Source organism: Carcharodon carcharias, chromosome 29 (assembly GCF_017639515.1).
Source record: "Carcharodon carcharias isolate sCarCar2 chromosome 29, sCarCar2.pri, whole genome shotgun sequence".
NCBI lineage: Eukaryota > Metazoa > Chordata > Chondrichthyes > Lamniformes > Lamnidae > Carcharodon > Carcharodon carcharias.
In genome coordinates, this window is record NC_054495.1 from 4,032,674 (window position 1) to 4,049,242 (window position 16,569).

At 49.5% G+C, this 16,569-nt stretch overlaps 1 protein-coding gene across 3 annotated transcripts in view; it reads left to right on the plus strand.

The window, feature by feature from the left end:
- Positions 1–15,923, plus strand: part of LOC121271118 — a 33,481-nt gene extending 17,558 nt beyond the window's left edge. The window contains exons 4-7 of one of the 3 annotated variants that reach the window (XM_041176886.1): positions 3,140–3,220; positions 3,442–3,546; positions 13,250–13,405; positions 14,512–15,923. In XM_041176886.1, coding sequence (XP_041032820.1) covers positions 3,507–3,546; positions 13,250–13,405; positions 14,512–14,861 — 546 coding nt within the window. In that variant the 5' untranslated portion in view covers positions 3,140–3,220; positions 3,442–3,506 and the 3' untranslated portion in view covers positions 14,862–15,923. Of the gene's footprint in view, positions 1–3,139; positions 3,221–3,441; positions 3,547–7,969; positions 8,166–13,092; positions 13,406–14,511 lie in introns of those variants that run through there. The other 2 variants (XM_041176885.1, XM_041176887.1) reach the window with 2 other exon arrangements.
- Positions 15,924–16,569: the final 646 nt, after the last annotated feature.

Here is a 16,569-nt window from a genome sequence, read left to right on the forward strand (position 1 = left end):
TACAAGTGATTTAAAGAAACCAGTATGCTTTTATTGTCAGAAAACAGGGCATGTAAAAGCAAATTGTTGGAAGCGGAATGATAAAATGGTGGCAGTAATAGGGACCCTAAAGGTGTCTTCAGAAAAGATAGGACCAGTAAAGGAAATGGGTGCTAAAACAATGGCTGTGGTGTAAGTGACAGGAATTTCCACAGGGAAAGCTGCACCACAAAGTGAAGCTTGTGAAGAACTCATTGCAACTAATGTTTTTACGTTGGGAATACATAGGGATATGATTAAAAGAGGTTTGTATTTGAAAGGGAAGTCACTCCATTTTTGTCCAAGAAAGAGCCAGAAAGATTGTAATCCTGAGAGACACTGGTTCGGTTCAGAGCTTATTGTTAGCAAAGGATTGAGACATTTTCAGAAAGTTCACTGAATCAGAATGTATTAATACAGGTTATTGATGGGATTACATCATTTGTCATTGCATAAAGTAAAATTAAATTGTGCTCTGATGAAGTGGTCTTGTGTGGCTGGAATTGTTTGTAAATTACCTATTAAATATATAGATTTCATACTGGGAAGTGATATAGTGGATAGTACAGTTTTTGCCCTACCTGGGAAGGGGTGCCACAATTCTGAAGTTGTTTCTGTGAGTTTAAACTCTTTGCCTATTTGTGATCCAAATGGAGCAAAGAACTGATTCAAGTAAAAATACCAATGTATCCACCTCGGTAATGGACAGTACGGAGGCCATACAAAGAGCTACAGAAGATTTCATTGGAAAGGACTGAGACTGCAAAGTGACCCTGAAGGGCCAGTGACACCTGGCACCAAAACTTGCCGAAGTTGTGACGCAGGATACAGCAGCAGGAATCCAAGCAATTAGGCAGGTCTCAAAAAACCATTTAAAACCCCAAGAGGATTAAAATGATGTGGTTCGTGAATTGTGTGAAAGACTTAAAGCGTTGGAAAGTCTAGAATGAAGAAGCTGTTGACATCGCTCAGAAAGAATTAAATAAGACACGTTTTCAAGCAGATCAGAAAAAACTGAAAGATCTCAAAATGTTGAAAGATCAAACCAAAGAGGAATATAAAACCCTTTTATTTGAACATAAAAATAATCTCAACGGCATTCTTGAAACAGCCAAAAGGGATTTTGATAAGATACAAGACGTTATTGACACTCAAAGAAGCCATTTTCACCTTATTGTCCCAAAACAAGAATTTAACACGTTTGAGTTTAGAAAATGAACTAACAACTGGAATTACGACTATAGCTCACAAAGAGTGTGACAATTTGATGGTGGGCGCACTTGAGATATTATTTGCAGAGCTAAAGGAAGGGTGTATGAAAATTTACAAACTCTGAGTTATGATAATACCATGATGTTTTAGTCCTACTTGTCACATGTACCTGCTTTTGTTTGGGTTAAACCTTTAAAACGTTGTTAATACAATATGCGTAATTGTGAAGAAATGAAAAGATTACCTGTACAGTGTGTAATAAGTTATTCGTAGAAGTTTATAATGATAAGGGCGTATTAGAAAGAATTGGTATTGTAAAGAAACCTTCACTATGGTGAAGCTTTATTTTTTTCAAGGGAGTACGTTAAGAAAGTACAACTTACCTTTTCCAAGCTAGGCCGAGAATTATGATTCCAGTCATGTGCAAAAGCAGCAGGTTTACAGGACACATATGCTCTGTTCTAGTTTCTTCACAAGTAAGCTGCTGAAATCAACAGGGTGCCTGCCTGCTGGTGTGGCATGTGTTATAATGCAGCAGATAATGTGTGTCAGGCAGATCGAATCCACGAGGGAAACTCGATCCCGCTATCACAACAGTTTTAGAATTTGTATTTATTTCGAGATGTGTGCGCTGAATTCAGTACTAATAAGTCCATCAAGCCTTTAGAGATTTTTTAAAAAACTAAAGGTAACATATTTATTAACAAAAGAGAACATTTCAAGCAGATACATAGAACTACAAATTATTACTATAATAACTCCTAAAATCCCGAATTAACCTGGCTCCCAGTTACACTCCCTTTAAGGCAATGATCCAAAAATAGAATTTAGATTTTAAACAGATGCAGCAAAGGTTAACAGAATACCCTGGACAGTGGAATTCAAAATGGCTCTCTCCAGCTTCGGTTTCTATCGGCAGCAGGTTTATACACAAATACTGGAGGCTTCATACCCTTCTGTTAGATCTTACAATGCCTTCCTTAACGATTAGCCTCATTCTCCTTTATATATGTTCTCCCTTTGTAATATGTAAATTCCATTGTTTCCATATGTCTTTAGAGCTTTGCCTTTTTAACAATATAAATATTTTCATGTTGCTACTATTCTCATTAACCTCTTTGAAAGTCAGATCAACCTTCACCTAGCTAAAATGCAAATTCTCTTTGCACCTTCAATGCTAAGACCCCAACCATGTTTACTCGGTATATTAAAGACATTTCTACGCCTTCTTTTGATAACTTTAACTTGTAGTCTGCTTGGCTACAAAATGTATTTAATCAGACACAAAGACAGAACAACACAAGCCTCATAAACCTACTTTACAATAAACCAGAAAAATCTTATGAAAATTATTATACATTCATGACACATGAAACAGCAACTACAGACCCAATGTGATGGCAAAGAGGTGAACCCATGTGACACAGTCAGTTTGGGAGAAGGGGAAGTGGCTCCAAACCTTAAAGGTGGTGCTGTTAGCAGGCTCTGGGCAGTGAGGGCTCAAAGAGGCCCTGGGAGCCATTCAGTGCACTGAGATTGGAACTGGGGATCAGGAGAACCCTGGGAGCCGTTTGGTGCGGTTGGGACTGAGAAGGTGGCGGTGGAAGGTCACTGGCCCCCTGCTGCTAGCTGTTGGGGCAAAGGTAACCCTCTGGCGCTGTGATGTTCTGCCCAGAGTGGCTAAAGAGCCAGAATTATGCCAGTGAGCAGGTGTTGGAGTGCAGCCTCAGGAATTTAATGGAAGACAGTCTCAGGAGAAATGATCAAACAACTGGGGGCAAACAGGTCATTGTGGCAGTCCAAGGTGGAGCAGTTTTTGAGGGGATTCAGAGACTAGATCTCTGATAGGAAAGAGTTGAAATTCCATGTGAGGGAGACTAGAATTTTAACAACTTTTTGTTATTCACAGTGATCACTGATGTCTGGACGTGTTGCTGAGGAACTTGTGGGGATCTATCTTGGTTGCATCTGCCATTTGATGAGCAGTGTGGTATGTTTAACACTCTTTACCTGTTAACTCATGTTAACCTCATGTTAATTCTGAATGTTAAAGTATAAGATAAATATTGTAGATTGTTTTCCTTTTCTGACTTTGTATAGTAAAATTTATTTCATTTAAAACCATGGAATCTTGTGACTTTGTTCTCTTTTCAAATTTTGTCTACTTTAAGCAAAAGTGATTTGTCCCTAACTGGATAACTAAATTTACAGGTCTGGTCTGGGACTGTAACAGCTGTCAAGCTGGTGAAGCTTGCGTGCCAAACAGAGGAAACAGCATGCTCAATGAACTTGGGGTCCAGCAGATCAGTGCAAAAGGTAAGGCTGATTCATATGTAATCATCTTCAGCCAGAAGTGCCGAATGGATGAACCATCTTGGCCTCATCCTGAGGTTCCCAGCATCTTAGGTGCCAGTCTTCAGCCAATTCATTTCACTCCACAGGATATTAAGAAACAGCTGAAGGCATTGGATACTGCAAAGGCTATGGGCCCTGACAATATTCCGACCGTGGTACTGAAGGCTTGTGCTCCAGAACTACCACACCCCAAACCAAGCTGTTCCAATACTGTTGCAACATCAGCATTTACCTGGTTATGTGGAAAATTGCCCAGGTATGCCCTGTCCACAAAAAGCAGGACAAATCCAACCCACCAATTACTCATCAGTCTACTCTTGATCTTCAGCAAAGTGATGCAAAGAGTCCTCGACAGTTGTGTGGCATGCACAGAGCAATAACCTGCTCACCCTCGCTCTCCTTGTGTTCCTCCCTATGCCATTCAGCTCCTGACCTCATTATAGCCTTGGTCTAAATATGGAATCAATGTAGTGACCTGCTCCTTGAAGTGATGTTGGAAGAAATTTAATAACCTAGTAAGGCAGGAATAGTGTATGCAGAGGTGTATCATGCCAAACCCCTCACTCTACCTTCCAAAGCACATCACTCTTTACATCAATTTAGCGTGAAAATCACCATCTCCTTCTGTCTCTGCACTTCCTTGTTTCCCTAGCTGTCCATCCAGCACTGACATACCCTCATCTTAATGTGATGTTAAGCCTCTTCTGTAGAGTGACGCTCAAGTAGAAGCAAAATACTGTGTATGCTGGAAACCTGAAATAAACACAAAAAATGCTGGAAATACTCAGGTGTTCTCCATTCACGCTGTATCTGAGCTGGTGGAGTCAGTGATAATTTATTCTTAGGGTCAGTGACTTCCTCTAGGGAGTCTTTATCCTTTTCCTGGATTTCACATTTCATTAGTCACAATCATAGATCTCTCTTCTGCTAGGAGGGAGAAAAGAGTTTAGAACATTAGGGAGAGGCAGTGAACTTCAGGTAGTTCTCCAGTCATCACCATGTTAACATCTGCAGAGGAGAAGGTGCTAGAGAAAAGCAGGGTCTTAACTTGCCTGGAGAAGGAGAGAGGAGAATCTCCAAGCTATCTGGTAATGGAATTAAATATCAGACAGCTGCATAGCACACACCGACGTTGAGTAGGAACAAGTGGTGGAGACAAGGACCGCAGTGGAGTCCATGTTGGAGGAGACAAGACAATCCAAACTCTGCTCAGCTAGATGCAGATGCTGACCCTCTAGGGCAGCAGTAGGAAATGTTTTGAGATTCTGTGAGCATTTCCTGAGGCACTAAATATGAGTGGAGAGTGAATATAGGAGTCCATCTCTCACATGAGTCCCATAATGGTTCAGTCTTTCGTGATGATACTTATGTCCATAGAAAGAGTGGTTACCTGCACAAAGTATCTAATGCAGTAGTCAAATACATGCATGCTGGCCCTTACCAAATGCTTGCACATTCAGCATACCACCTTCACCATTCTGACCATGCGCTGCACCAATCCATTGGATCAAGGATACTGGGAAGATGATGTGATTGACAAACCATTTATCGCACAATGTGGAAGGGTTTTCCACTACTGTGAACCATTATCTGATGTGACTTCCATTGAGATACCTGAAACACTGAAAATGGCACTTAGTGCTGGCCACTACTGTATTTGATATGTTCTTAAGCCTTTGAACAATTGGACACTTGGAATGGTTGTCAGTTACGAGCAGGTAGTCCTTGTTGACAGCGAACAGATCCATTGCTAGCTTGGTCCATAGAGAGAATGGGATATCGTGCGACTGGAGTGGCTCCTCTTATTTGGCTTGGTATTCTTGGCATGCAGGCTAGGCCAGAACACTTATTCACAAGCAGGTTGTCTCGTGTTCTCAATCCACATTTGGCCAAAATTCTGGAGCACTCCTGACAGCACGACCTGCAAGTTCTCATCCAAGGCACACACCACCCTAACTTGGAACTATATTGTCATTCCTTCATTGTCGCTGGGTCAAAATCCTGGAACTTCCTAACAGCACTGTGGGTTTTCCACATGGATTGCAGCAATTCACAGTGATTCACCATCACCTTCTCAATGGACAATTGGGTATGGGCAATAAATACTGGCCTAGCCAGAGACACTCATAAATCAAGAACAAATGAAAAGAGACACTTACCAGCTGACTCCTTCAAGACAGGACCTACTTATTTAAACCATGGCTGACAACATCCATGAGGAGCCCAAGCAATGAGGCCCAAGAGCTCTACAATCGAAACCATATGACAATGGGATGCGCAACTGAGCAAGCAGTTGGGATGCTGAAGTTGCAGTTCTGGTGCCTGGACAGATCTGGAGGTGCATTTCAGCAAGAGTCTTGAGAATGATGATGATGTGCTGCACACTGCATAGCATAACAAAGATGCAGAGGGAACAACAAGCAAAGGGAATTGCCTCTTCAAAAGAAAAAGTGGAGGAGGAGTATGTTGTAGGAACATATAAACATTCGAGCAGGAGTAGGCCATTCGGCCCCTCAAGTCTGCTCCACCATGCAAATATGATCATAGCTGATATGGTTACAGTCTCAGCTCCACTTTCCTGTTTGCCCCCCAAAACCCTTGACTCCCTTGCCTAATAAAAATGTCTAACTCAGCCTTGAATAAATATAAAGACCCAACCTCCACTGCTATCTGGGGAAGAGAATTCCACACACCAACAACCCTCTGGAGAAAAAAAACCTCCTCTTTCTCTGTCTTAAAGGGAGACCTCTTATTTTCAAATTATGTCCCTAGTTTTAGTCTCTCCACAAGAGAAATCCTCCAGGTTTCCATCCTATCAAGTACCCACAGGATCCTAACTGTTTCAGTAGGATCACCTCTCATTCTTCTAAACTCCAATAGGTATAGGCCTAACCTATTCAACCTTTCTTCATAGGCCATGTCAAGAACAGCGGCATAAAATTGCAGCTTGGAATGATCTCATAATAATTGCACCAATGCAACAACTGAAAAGTGGAAGTATTTAGAGCAGATCTGCTTTTCTAATCTCCTTCTTCATCTTCCATCTCACGGAACTTGCACGCTTCTCTGCATCTTTGATCAAGGACCAAGTGCAATAAAGACAGAACAGAATGAAGGACACTCATTATAAACATTCTGGTGCAGAACTACCTCCACACCATGTCAGTCAAAAGGTGAGAGAGTTACACCCAAAGGAACAAACAAGGATTCCAGCAGAAGTGTCAAAGTCTGCATGGAACCACGATCCTGCAAGGTAACAAAATTGAATGGAGCTACACTCAGAAGAAATAGATCTCACCTCAGAGAATTCTGTCAGCCATGCACCAGGAAATCCAACAGCATTGCCTCAGCATGAACACATGTGTTTTGACAAGGAAGGAAGGGAAAATACCAAACCAAGTCACTGACACCTGAAGATAATTATTCCAGGCCGAAACCTCAGGGCTGAGAAAACAGACAGTTCACAATCACACCCACACTTAGCTCTTACCAGGTCTGATCAAGCCAGTTGCTGACCAGCATGTTTCCAAGAATAGGAAATGTAGTTAGAACCTTGGAGAGTAGTCATGTTAAGTGTTGTCGTTACAGGTTGAAATGTCCTACGTTAAATAGCGTTTGTAATTATAGAAGTGGGGACTCGTAGTGATAACTATAGGCACTCAGTGTTACTAATGTAGGAGAATGTAAGTAAAAGGCATTGTAAAAGATATGAATTTGCAAATGATGTGCTAGAATACAATGGTAACAGTATGTAGCACAGATACCATATTCTATCTGATAAGAAATACCTATTTGTATACATTGCTGTCATCAACTAATCTGATCCTCTATTCAAGGGGTGTTGTGATAATGGACGTAAGCAAAGTCGTATGAAAACATAGTTAAGGATATGTATATAGCATGACCAGAGGTGATGTAATCACCCATATTTCGCCATTATACCCAAGAAGGGGCACATGTAAGAACAGTCTCTCTCAATAAAGTACAACATCCAATCTGACTCCTGGCCTGAGTAAGTATTGATCTAAGCACAGAGAATACAACAGTGCAGGACTACCAGGAGAAGGTGGGGGAGTGGCACGGAGAGAATTGCTCCTTGGGAGGGCCAGCACAGACAGGACGGGCCGAAAGGGCTCCTGCGCTGAAACCATTCTGCACGATGCTGCAGGAACACAGCCGGCGCTCCATGATATGATGGACAAGCAAAGGAGCCAATGACGCTCCCGCCTGGTGGGAACCGCTTGGAGAGAGCCAATCATCAAAGAGGACGGGAGTAAGGCTGTGAATGCGCCCCTCGCGGCAGCGCTGAGTGACAGAGGGATGGGCCATTGGAAGGCAGAGGTGGGACTTGCAGCCCAATGTGATTGGAGGGGGCGGTGGGCGGGTAAAGATGACCCTGGTTTCCGGTCTGGGTTGGCCGTTGTGAGGAATGGGGGTTGTGACCCTGTGGGGGTGTCTGAACCACCGGCACCGCCGCTGTTATGTAGTCCTGTGGGTTCCCGTCTCCATCTGGATTTTTTGGAAGCTGAAACAGACCCTGTCCTCCCGGTTTCTCACGCCGCCCGCCGCCAGGTGCAAAGGTAGGAAACAGCCGGGGGAGTTGGAGAAAGGGAGGGAGGAGGAGGGGGGGTTGGAGAAAGGGAGGGAGGAGGAGGTGGGGGTTGGAGAAAGGGAGGGAGGAGGAGGGGGAGTTGGAGAAAGGGAGGGAGGAGGAGGTGGGGGTTGGAGAAAGGGAGGGAGGAGGAGGGGGAGTTGGAGAAAGGGAGGGAGGAGGAGGTGGGGGTTGGAGAAAGGGAGGGAGGAGGAGGGGGAGTTGGAGAAAGGGAGGGAGGAGGAGGTGGGGGTTGGAGAAAGGGAGGGAGGAGGAGGGAGGGTTGGAGAAAGGGAGGGAGGAGGAGGGAGGGTTGGAGAAAGGGAGGGAGGAGGAGGTGGGGGTTGGAGAAAGGGAGGGAGGAGGAGGGGGGGTTGGAGAAAGGGAGGGAGGAGGAGGGGGGGTTGGAGAAAGGGAGGGAGGAGGAGGGGGGGTTGGAGAAAGGGAGGGAGGAGGAGGTGGGGGTTGGAGAAAGGGAGGGAGGAGGAGTGGGGGTTGGAGAAAGGGAGGGAGGAGGAGGGGGAGTTGGAGAAAGGGAGGGAGGAGGAGGGGGAGTTGGAGAAAGGGAGGGAGGAGGAGGGGAGTTGGAGAAAGGGAGGGAGGAGGAGGTGGGGGTTGGAGAAAGGGAGGGAGGAGGAGGGGGAGTTGGAGAAAGGGAGGGAGGAGGAGGTGGGGGTTGGAGAAAGGGAGGGAGGAGGAGGGAGGGTTGGAGAAAGGGAGGGAGGAGGAGGTGGGGGTTGGAGAAAGGGAGGGAGGAGGAGGGGGGGTTGGAGAAAGGGAGGGAGGAGGAGGGGGGGTTGGAGAAAGGGAGGGAGGAGGAGGGGGGGCTTGGAGAAAGGGAGGGAGGAGGAGGGGGGGCTTGGAGAAAGGGAGGGAGGAGGAGGGGGGGCTTGGAGAAAGGGAGGGAGGAGGAGGGGGGGCTTGGAGAAAGGGAGGGAGGGAGGAGGAGGGGGGGCTTGGAGAAAGGGAGGGAGGGAGGAGGAGGGGGGGGCTTGGAGAAAGGGAGGGAGGGAGGAGGAGGGGGGGGCTTGGAGAAAGGGAGGGAGGGAGGAGGAGGGGGGGGCTTGGAGAAAGGGAGGGAGGGAGGAGGAGGGGGGGGCTTGGAGAAAGGGAGGGAGGGAGGAGGAGGGGGGGCTTGGAGAAAGGGAGGGAGGAGGAGGAGGGGGGGCTTGGAGAAAGGGAGGGAGGAGGAGGGGGGGCTTGGAGAAAGGGAGGGAGGAGGAGGGGGGGCTTGGAGAAAGGGAGGGAGGAGGAGGGGGGGCTTGGAGAAAGGGAGGGAGGAGGAGGGGGGGCTTCGAGAAAGGGAGGGAGGAGGAGGGGGGGCTTGGAGAAAGGGAGGGAGGAGGAGGGGGGGTTGGAGAAAGGGAGGGAGGAGGAGGGGGGGCTTGGAGAAAGGGAGGGAGGAGGAGGGGGGGTTGGAGAAAGGGAGGGAGGAGGAGGGGGGCTTGGAGAAAGGGAGGGAGGGAGGAGGAGGGGGGGGCTTGGAGAAAGGGAGGGAGGGAGGAGGAGGGGGGGGCTTGGAGAAAGGGAGGGAGGGAGGAGGAGGGGGGGGCTTGGAGAAAGGGAGGGAGGGAGGAGGAGGGGGGGGCTTGGAGAAAGGGAGGGAGGGAGGAGGAGGGGGGGGCTTGGAGAAAGGGAGGGAGGGAGGAGGAGGGGGGGGCTTGGAGAAAGGGAGGGAGGGAGGAGGAGGGGGGGCTTGGAGAAAGGGAGGGAGGGAGGAGGAGGGGGGGGCTTGGAGAAAGGGAGGGAGGGAGGAGGAGGGGGGGGCTTGGAGAAAGGGAGGGAGGGAGGAGGAGGGGGGGGCTTGGAGAAAGGGAGGGAGGGAGGAGGAGGGGGGGGCTTGGAGAAAGGGAGGGAGGGAGGAGGAGGGGGGGGCTTGGAGAAAGGGAGGGAGGGAGGAGGAGGGGGGGGCTTGGAGAAAGGGAGGGAGGGAGGAGGAGGGGGGGGCTTGGAGAAAGGGAGGGAGGGAGGAGGAGGGGGGGGCTTGGAGAAAGGGAGGGAGGAGGAGGGGGGGGGGCTTGGAGAAAGGGAGGGAGGGAGGAGGAGGGGGGGGCTTGGAGAAAGGGAGGGAGGGAGGAGGAGGGAGGAGGAGGGGGGTTTGGAGAAAGGGAGGAGGAGGGGGGTTTGGAGAAAGGGAGGGAGGAGGAGGGGGGTTTGGAGAAAGGGAGGGAGGTGGAGGGGGGTTTGGAGAAAGGGAGGGAGGAGGAGGGGGGTTTGGAGAAAGGGAGGGAGGAGGAGGAGGGTTTGGAGAAAGGGAGGGAGGAGGAGGAGGGTTTGGAGAAAGGGAGGGAGGAGGAGGGGGGTTTGGAGAAAGGGAGGGAGGTGGAGGGGGGTTTGGAGAAAGGGAGGGAGGAGGAGGGGGGTTTGGAGAAAGGGAGGGAGGAGGAGGGGGGTTTGGAGAAAGGGAGGGAGGAGGAGGAGGGTTTGGAGAAAGGGAGGGAGGAGGAGGGGGGCTTGGAGAAAGGGCGTTGGGGTGTGTTGGGGGGGTTGGAGAAAGGGATGGGTTGGTTGGGGTGGGGTTGGGGGAAGGGGAGGGGGTTGCGTGTCGGGGAAGGGGAGGGGGGGGGCGTGTCGGGGAAGGGGAGGGGGTTGCGTGTCGGGGAGGGGGGGCGTGTCGGGGAAGGGGAGGGGGTTGCGTGTCGGGGAAGGGGAGGGGGTTGCGTGTCGGGGAAGGGGAGGGGGTTGCGTGTCGGGGAAGGGGAGGGGGTTGCGTGTCGGGGAAGGGGAGGGGAGGGCGAGACGGGGAAGGGGAGGGGAGGGCGTGTCGGGGGAGGGGGGGGCGTGTCGGGGAAGGGGAGAGGGGGGCGTGTCGGGGAAGGGGAGAGGGGGGCGTGTCGGGGAAGGGGGGGGGGGGCGTGTCGGGGAAGGGGAGGGGGTTGCGTGTCGGGGAAGGGGAGGGGGTTGCGTGTCGGGGAAGGGGAGGGGGTTGCGTGTCGGGGAAGGGGAGGGGGTTGCGTGTCGGGGAAGGGGAGGGGGTTGCGTGTCGGGGAAGGGGAGGGGGTTGCGTGTCGGGGAAGGGGAGGGGGGGCGTGTCGGGGAAGGGGAGGGGGTTGCGTGTCGGGGAAGGGGAGGGGGTTGCGTGTCGGGGAAGGGGAGGGGGTTGCGTGTCGGGAAGGGGAGGGGGTTGCGTGTCGGGGGAGGGGAGTGGGTTGCGTGTCGGGGGAGGGGAGGGGGTTGCGTGTCGGGGGAGGGGAGTGGGGGGGCGTGTCGGGGGAGGGGAGAGGGGGGGCGTGTCGGGGGAGGGGAGAGGGGGTCGTGTCGGGGGAGGGGAGAGGGGGGGGCGTGTCGGGGGAGGGGAGAGGGGAGGGCGTGTCGGGGGAGGGGAGAGGGGAGGCGTGTCGGGGAAGGGGAGAGAGGGGGCGTGTCGGGGAAGGGGAGGGCGGTGGGGGGTGGTTGGAGAAGTGGGGTGGTGGCGGGTGGGGGGGCTGGTTGGAGAAAGGGGTAAATTGTGCGGATGATGAAGAAGGGGGCCGGGGAGGGGGTGATGATGGAGGGGCCGGGGGGGAGGGGTTGATGATGGAGGGGCCGGGGAGGGGGTGATGATGGGGCCGGGGGTGGGAGTGGGGGTGTGATGAAGGGGGCCGGGTAGGGGAGGGGAGGGATTGATGAAGAAGGGGGCCGGGTAGGGGAGGGGAGGGATTGATGAAGAAGGGGGCCGGGGAGGGGAGGGGAGGGATTGATGAAGAAGGGGGCCGGGTAGGGGAGGGGAGGGATTGATGAAGAAGGGGGCCGGGTAGGGGAGGGGAGGGATTGATAAAGAAGGGGGCCGGGTAGGGGAGGGGAGTGGAGGGGATGATGGAGGGGGCCGGGTAGGGGAGGGGAGTGGAGGGGATGATGAAGGGGGCCGGGTAGGGGAGGGAGTGGAGGGGATGATGAAGGGGGCCGGGTAGGGGAGGGGAGGGGGTGATGAAGAAGGGGGCCGGGGAGGGGAGGGATTGATGAAGAAGGGGCCGGGTAGGGGAGGGATTGATGAAGAAGGGGGCCGGGTAGGGGAGGGGAGGGATTGATGAAGAAGGGGGCCGGGTAGGGGAGGGGAGGGATTGATGAAGAAGGGGGCCGGGTAGGGGAGGGGAGGGATTGATGAAGAAGGGGGCCGGGTAGGGGAGGGGAGGGATTGATGAAGAAGGGGGCCGGGTAGGGGAGGGGAGGGATTGATGAAGAAGGGGGCCGGGTAGGGGAGGGGAGGGATTGATGAAGAAGGGGGCCGGGTAGGGGAGGGGAGGGATTGATAAAGAAGGGGGCTGGGTAGAGGTGGGGAGTGGAGGGGATGATGGAGGGGGCCGGGTAGGGGAGGGGAGTGGAGGGGATGATGGAGGGGGCCGGGTAGGGGAGGGGAGTGGAGGGGATGATGAAGGGGGCCGGGTAGGGGAGGGGAGTGGAGGGGATGATGAAGGGGGCCGGGTAGGGGAGGGGAGGGGGTGATGAAGAAGGGGGCCGGGGAGGGGAGGGGAGGGGGTGATGAAGAAGGGCCGGGGAGGGGAGGGGAGGGGGTGATGAAGAAGGGGGCCGGGGAGGGGAGGGGAGGGGGTGATGAAGAAGGGGGCCGGGGAGGGGAGGGGAGGGGAGGGGAGTGGGTGGTGAACAAGTGGGGAGAGGAGAGGAGGGGTGGGGGTGATGGAGAAGGGGGCTGGGGAGGGGCGGGGGTGATTAAAAACTGGGCCAAAAAGGAGGGGAAGGAAAGGGGTTGGGATGGAGTGCAAGTGGGGATTTGTGGCGGGGTGAGGGAAAGCAAGTCGAAGATGGGGTGGGGTGTGGCAGGGAAGGGCAGGTGGGTGGGGAGGGCCCAATGACTGGAGGTCACAACCAGAAATCAGTGGTTGGAGAGATGAGTAAACTTTTTCACTCAGTTGTTGGGTTCTGGAACACTGGAAAAAGTGCTGGAAACTGATTCCATCAATAATTTAAAACCTTCACAGGATTAGTGACAAAAAAAAACAGGAATATGGGGCTGGGCACAACTGCTTTTCCTGGCTGAATATCCATAAGTTTCTATGCATCCTGTTCTCTGAAGACCATATGCAGCGTAAAATGTCCATGGTGTAATGATTCAGCACAAGTTCTGTTTTGTACCAGTGAAGTGTTATGGTGAAGGAAGCATACATGAAGCTATTCTGAAAAAACTAAACATTTCTGGACATGATGGAGGGCCAGGGGTTCCATGTATTCTGTTTGTCTACAAAGTGTCTCGCGAGAACGAAGATCTCAGAAATGCTCTACGATGCATCACAGGTAAATGTCCGTCTGGTTTACTTTTTTCCTTTCTGTGTAAATTTTTCTCTGTTTCCTGTCTCTTTGTTTGTGATTAAGAGATTGCGTGTGATACCAATGATGGATTAATTTTAAAAAGAGAATTTGCATTTTTAGAGTGCCTTTCATGATTTCAGGACATCTTAAGCACTTTACTTTTGAAGTGCAGTCACTGTTGTAATATATAAAATGCAGCAGCAATTGTCTGCATAGAAGTTTCCATAAACAGCAATGAGATGATGACATGATCTGCCTTTAGTGATATTGGTTGATTGATAAGTATTGGCCCCAGGACATTGCAGAGAATGCCCCTGCTCTTCCAGCAGTAGAAGTGGATCTTTTGTGTCTACCTGAGGGGGCAAACATAGCCTCAGTTTAATGTTTCATCCAACTCTTCTGACAATGCAGCATGCCCTCAGTATACTGGCACTGGGAGTTTTGCCCTAGATTATGTGTTCATGTCTCCGGATTGGGCCTTGAACCTACAACTCTGACTCAGATGAGAGTGCAGCCACTGAGCCTTAGCTGACAGTGATGAATGTCACTGGCCACTAGCGTGGAACAAGAGGCCAGACATGTAGAGCCATCATTACCTCTGAGCTGCACCCTGCCCCTCGGGAGGGAGGAGAGTGATGAATGACATAACACCAGTGAGGTGGAAGGCACTGAGTAAGTACCTATTGAGTAATTTGGTGATGAAAATGCAGAAATAGCCCATTTTAAGTCGTCGATACGTTCCTGGAAACCACTACTTGAATCCCGTTTAAATATCAGATGTGTTTCCAACTCAAGACTTTCAGCCCCGATACATAACATCATCACAAAATAAACTAAACATAATGTAAATAAATCTTTACATTCCCAGTGATGTGGTAGGGAGCACAAGATAACAGGTTTTTCTTTTTTGTTTCCTATAAAATTAAGTTGCATTATATATCCCAGGACACAGGTGACATATTTTTGCAAGGTTGTATGATTTTTACTATACTGTGTGTGAGCTTAATGTGCCTCTATCTGCTATCTTCTGATAAAAATATCCAGAAACTGCAGATAAAGCATTGAAATTCTTCTGTTGATTCACGCTTTAGAAAATGGGACAACACAAAAGGAAGACATTTTTGTCGTGTTTCTGCTTACCAAGATTTCAAAGAATTGCAAAGATGTGGGAGAGGAGAAGATAACAGGACTGGATTTATTTCATGAAGATACAAAAGTTTTCCGCATTCTTTGGAAAGACACAAGTGGTTTTTGGCCTGGTTTCAGTTGCCCTGAAGCGATTCGAACAGTCACTGAGAAAATCTGTCAAAACAACATGAGAAGTCAAGGCGTTGGCCAAAGGGCCAATATCTGGCCCAACGTTTTGAGACTTGGGCTGGTCCTGGGGTCGATCCGGATGTTAGCGCTTTTGGCCAGGCTTATTTGCCGGCCTGTTGCCTAACGTTATGCCTGGATTTAGCTGCCTCAATTATTTTCTCCCTCAACCGTTTCTCTTTTCTGCCTTAAAAATTTTGCTGCTTTTGCCCAAGTTTTGTTTGCCTATACTAAACTTGCTATGTGGCTCTGATTTAATGTGGCTATGAAGCATTTTTTTGAGGAGGAGAGAGAATGATTGGAAAGGGGGCATGTGAGGGGCAAAGATATTTTCTCCACATCAGGGGCACAATTCGATGTGAGTTTTACAGGTGTTTTCCACCTTTAAACAATTGTACTGTAAAGAATAGTAGTAGCCCTTGAGGGGTTGCAAGTGCATGTACATAATGGAGGGGGTCAATGCCCTATTCTCTAAGCTGGCCTCACAAACTATAGAAATGAGCCTTGTGAGTCCACATGGTCAGTCAGCTGCTGTATCCCTCATCTGATCTCTTGGTTATATTGTAAAGCTTTTAGCCCTTCCCCCAGAGCTGCTGTCCCCTGCTGAGCTTGTGCCTGACTTCCTGGTTCCGCTCTTTTATTAGCTTCAGCCTGCTTCCTGACCAGAGATTCACCCTCCCGGGCTGCAGGACATTTCATTGCTGCTTCTGGATCTTATGGGTGATCTCAAACTTCACCGTCATCTTTCTACCTTCAATTGATTCCCTGCGACTCCTTGATTGTTGAAATAGCTCTATCCATATCTCCTTCAATTATTCTTACCCTTCAAATTGCTCCTGGGATTCACTTGCTATCCTAATTGTTTTACACCTCCCTCCTCTGTCATGCTCTCCCTGCTGTTCAAGTGCTTAGTTTATGCCTCTTTCCTTACCCTCAGTTTTTTCTTGTCTTTGTTCATCCACAGTATCTTAATGTTAAGTTCTTGTTTTGTACGAACATTATTTTCCTGAATACTCTGAATACCGTTGCTGTTCTACATCATTGCCGATATTGGTGTCTATTTTATTTTCCCAAGTTCTATTGTCCACCCCTCAAAATCATCGTTTTAGCAATCTTTTAACCTGATTTTTATCATGCTTATGTCCTTTTCAATTATTATCATAAGGCATAATAAATTATGTTCACTGCTGCCTGGATGTTCCTCACGTTTCACTTATCTGATGTGGTTGTTTTCCTGTTACTGGGCCCAGTAGTAGTTCCTTCCTGGTTGGACTTCATTACATACTGCATTAGAAAGGGGTCCTGTACACATTAGAAACTCCAACCGATTTCTTCTGGCCAATTAATACTGAAGTAATAAAATCCCCAAAGATGATTATTCTGTGCTTTTTTACTTGCTTCTCTAAGTTGAATGCATATTTCTTTCTCTGCTTCCCTTCTGTTAGGTGGTCTGTTAACTGCCCCTTTTTAGTGTGATTAATTCTTCATTATCTTTTGTCCCTATCCACGTGGATTCTATTTGTCTTATTGATAGCTGTTAAAAAGCTTATGGGCTCCTTGGCTTTAAAAGTACAGAGTGCAACAGCAAAGAAAATATGCTAAACCTTTAAATCACTGGTTAAATGACATCTGAAGTATTGTGTCCAATTCTGGGCTTAGCACTTTACAAAGTATATCAAGGATTTGGAGAGAGGTCGGAAGAGATTTACTAGAATGGTTCCAGGGTTGAGGGACTTCAGTTATGTGGAATAACTGGGGAAGCTAGAATTGTTCTCCTTAGAGCAGAGAAGGTAAAACAGAGATTTAAATGAGGCGGGTCAAAATTGAGGGGCTTT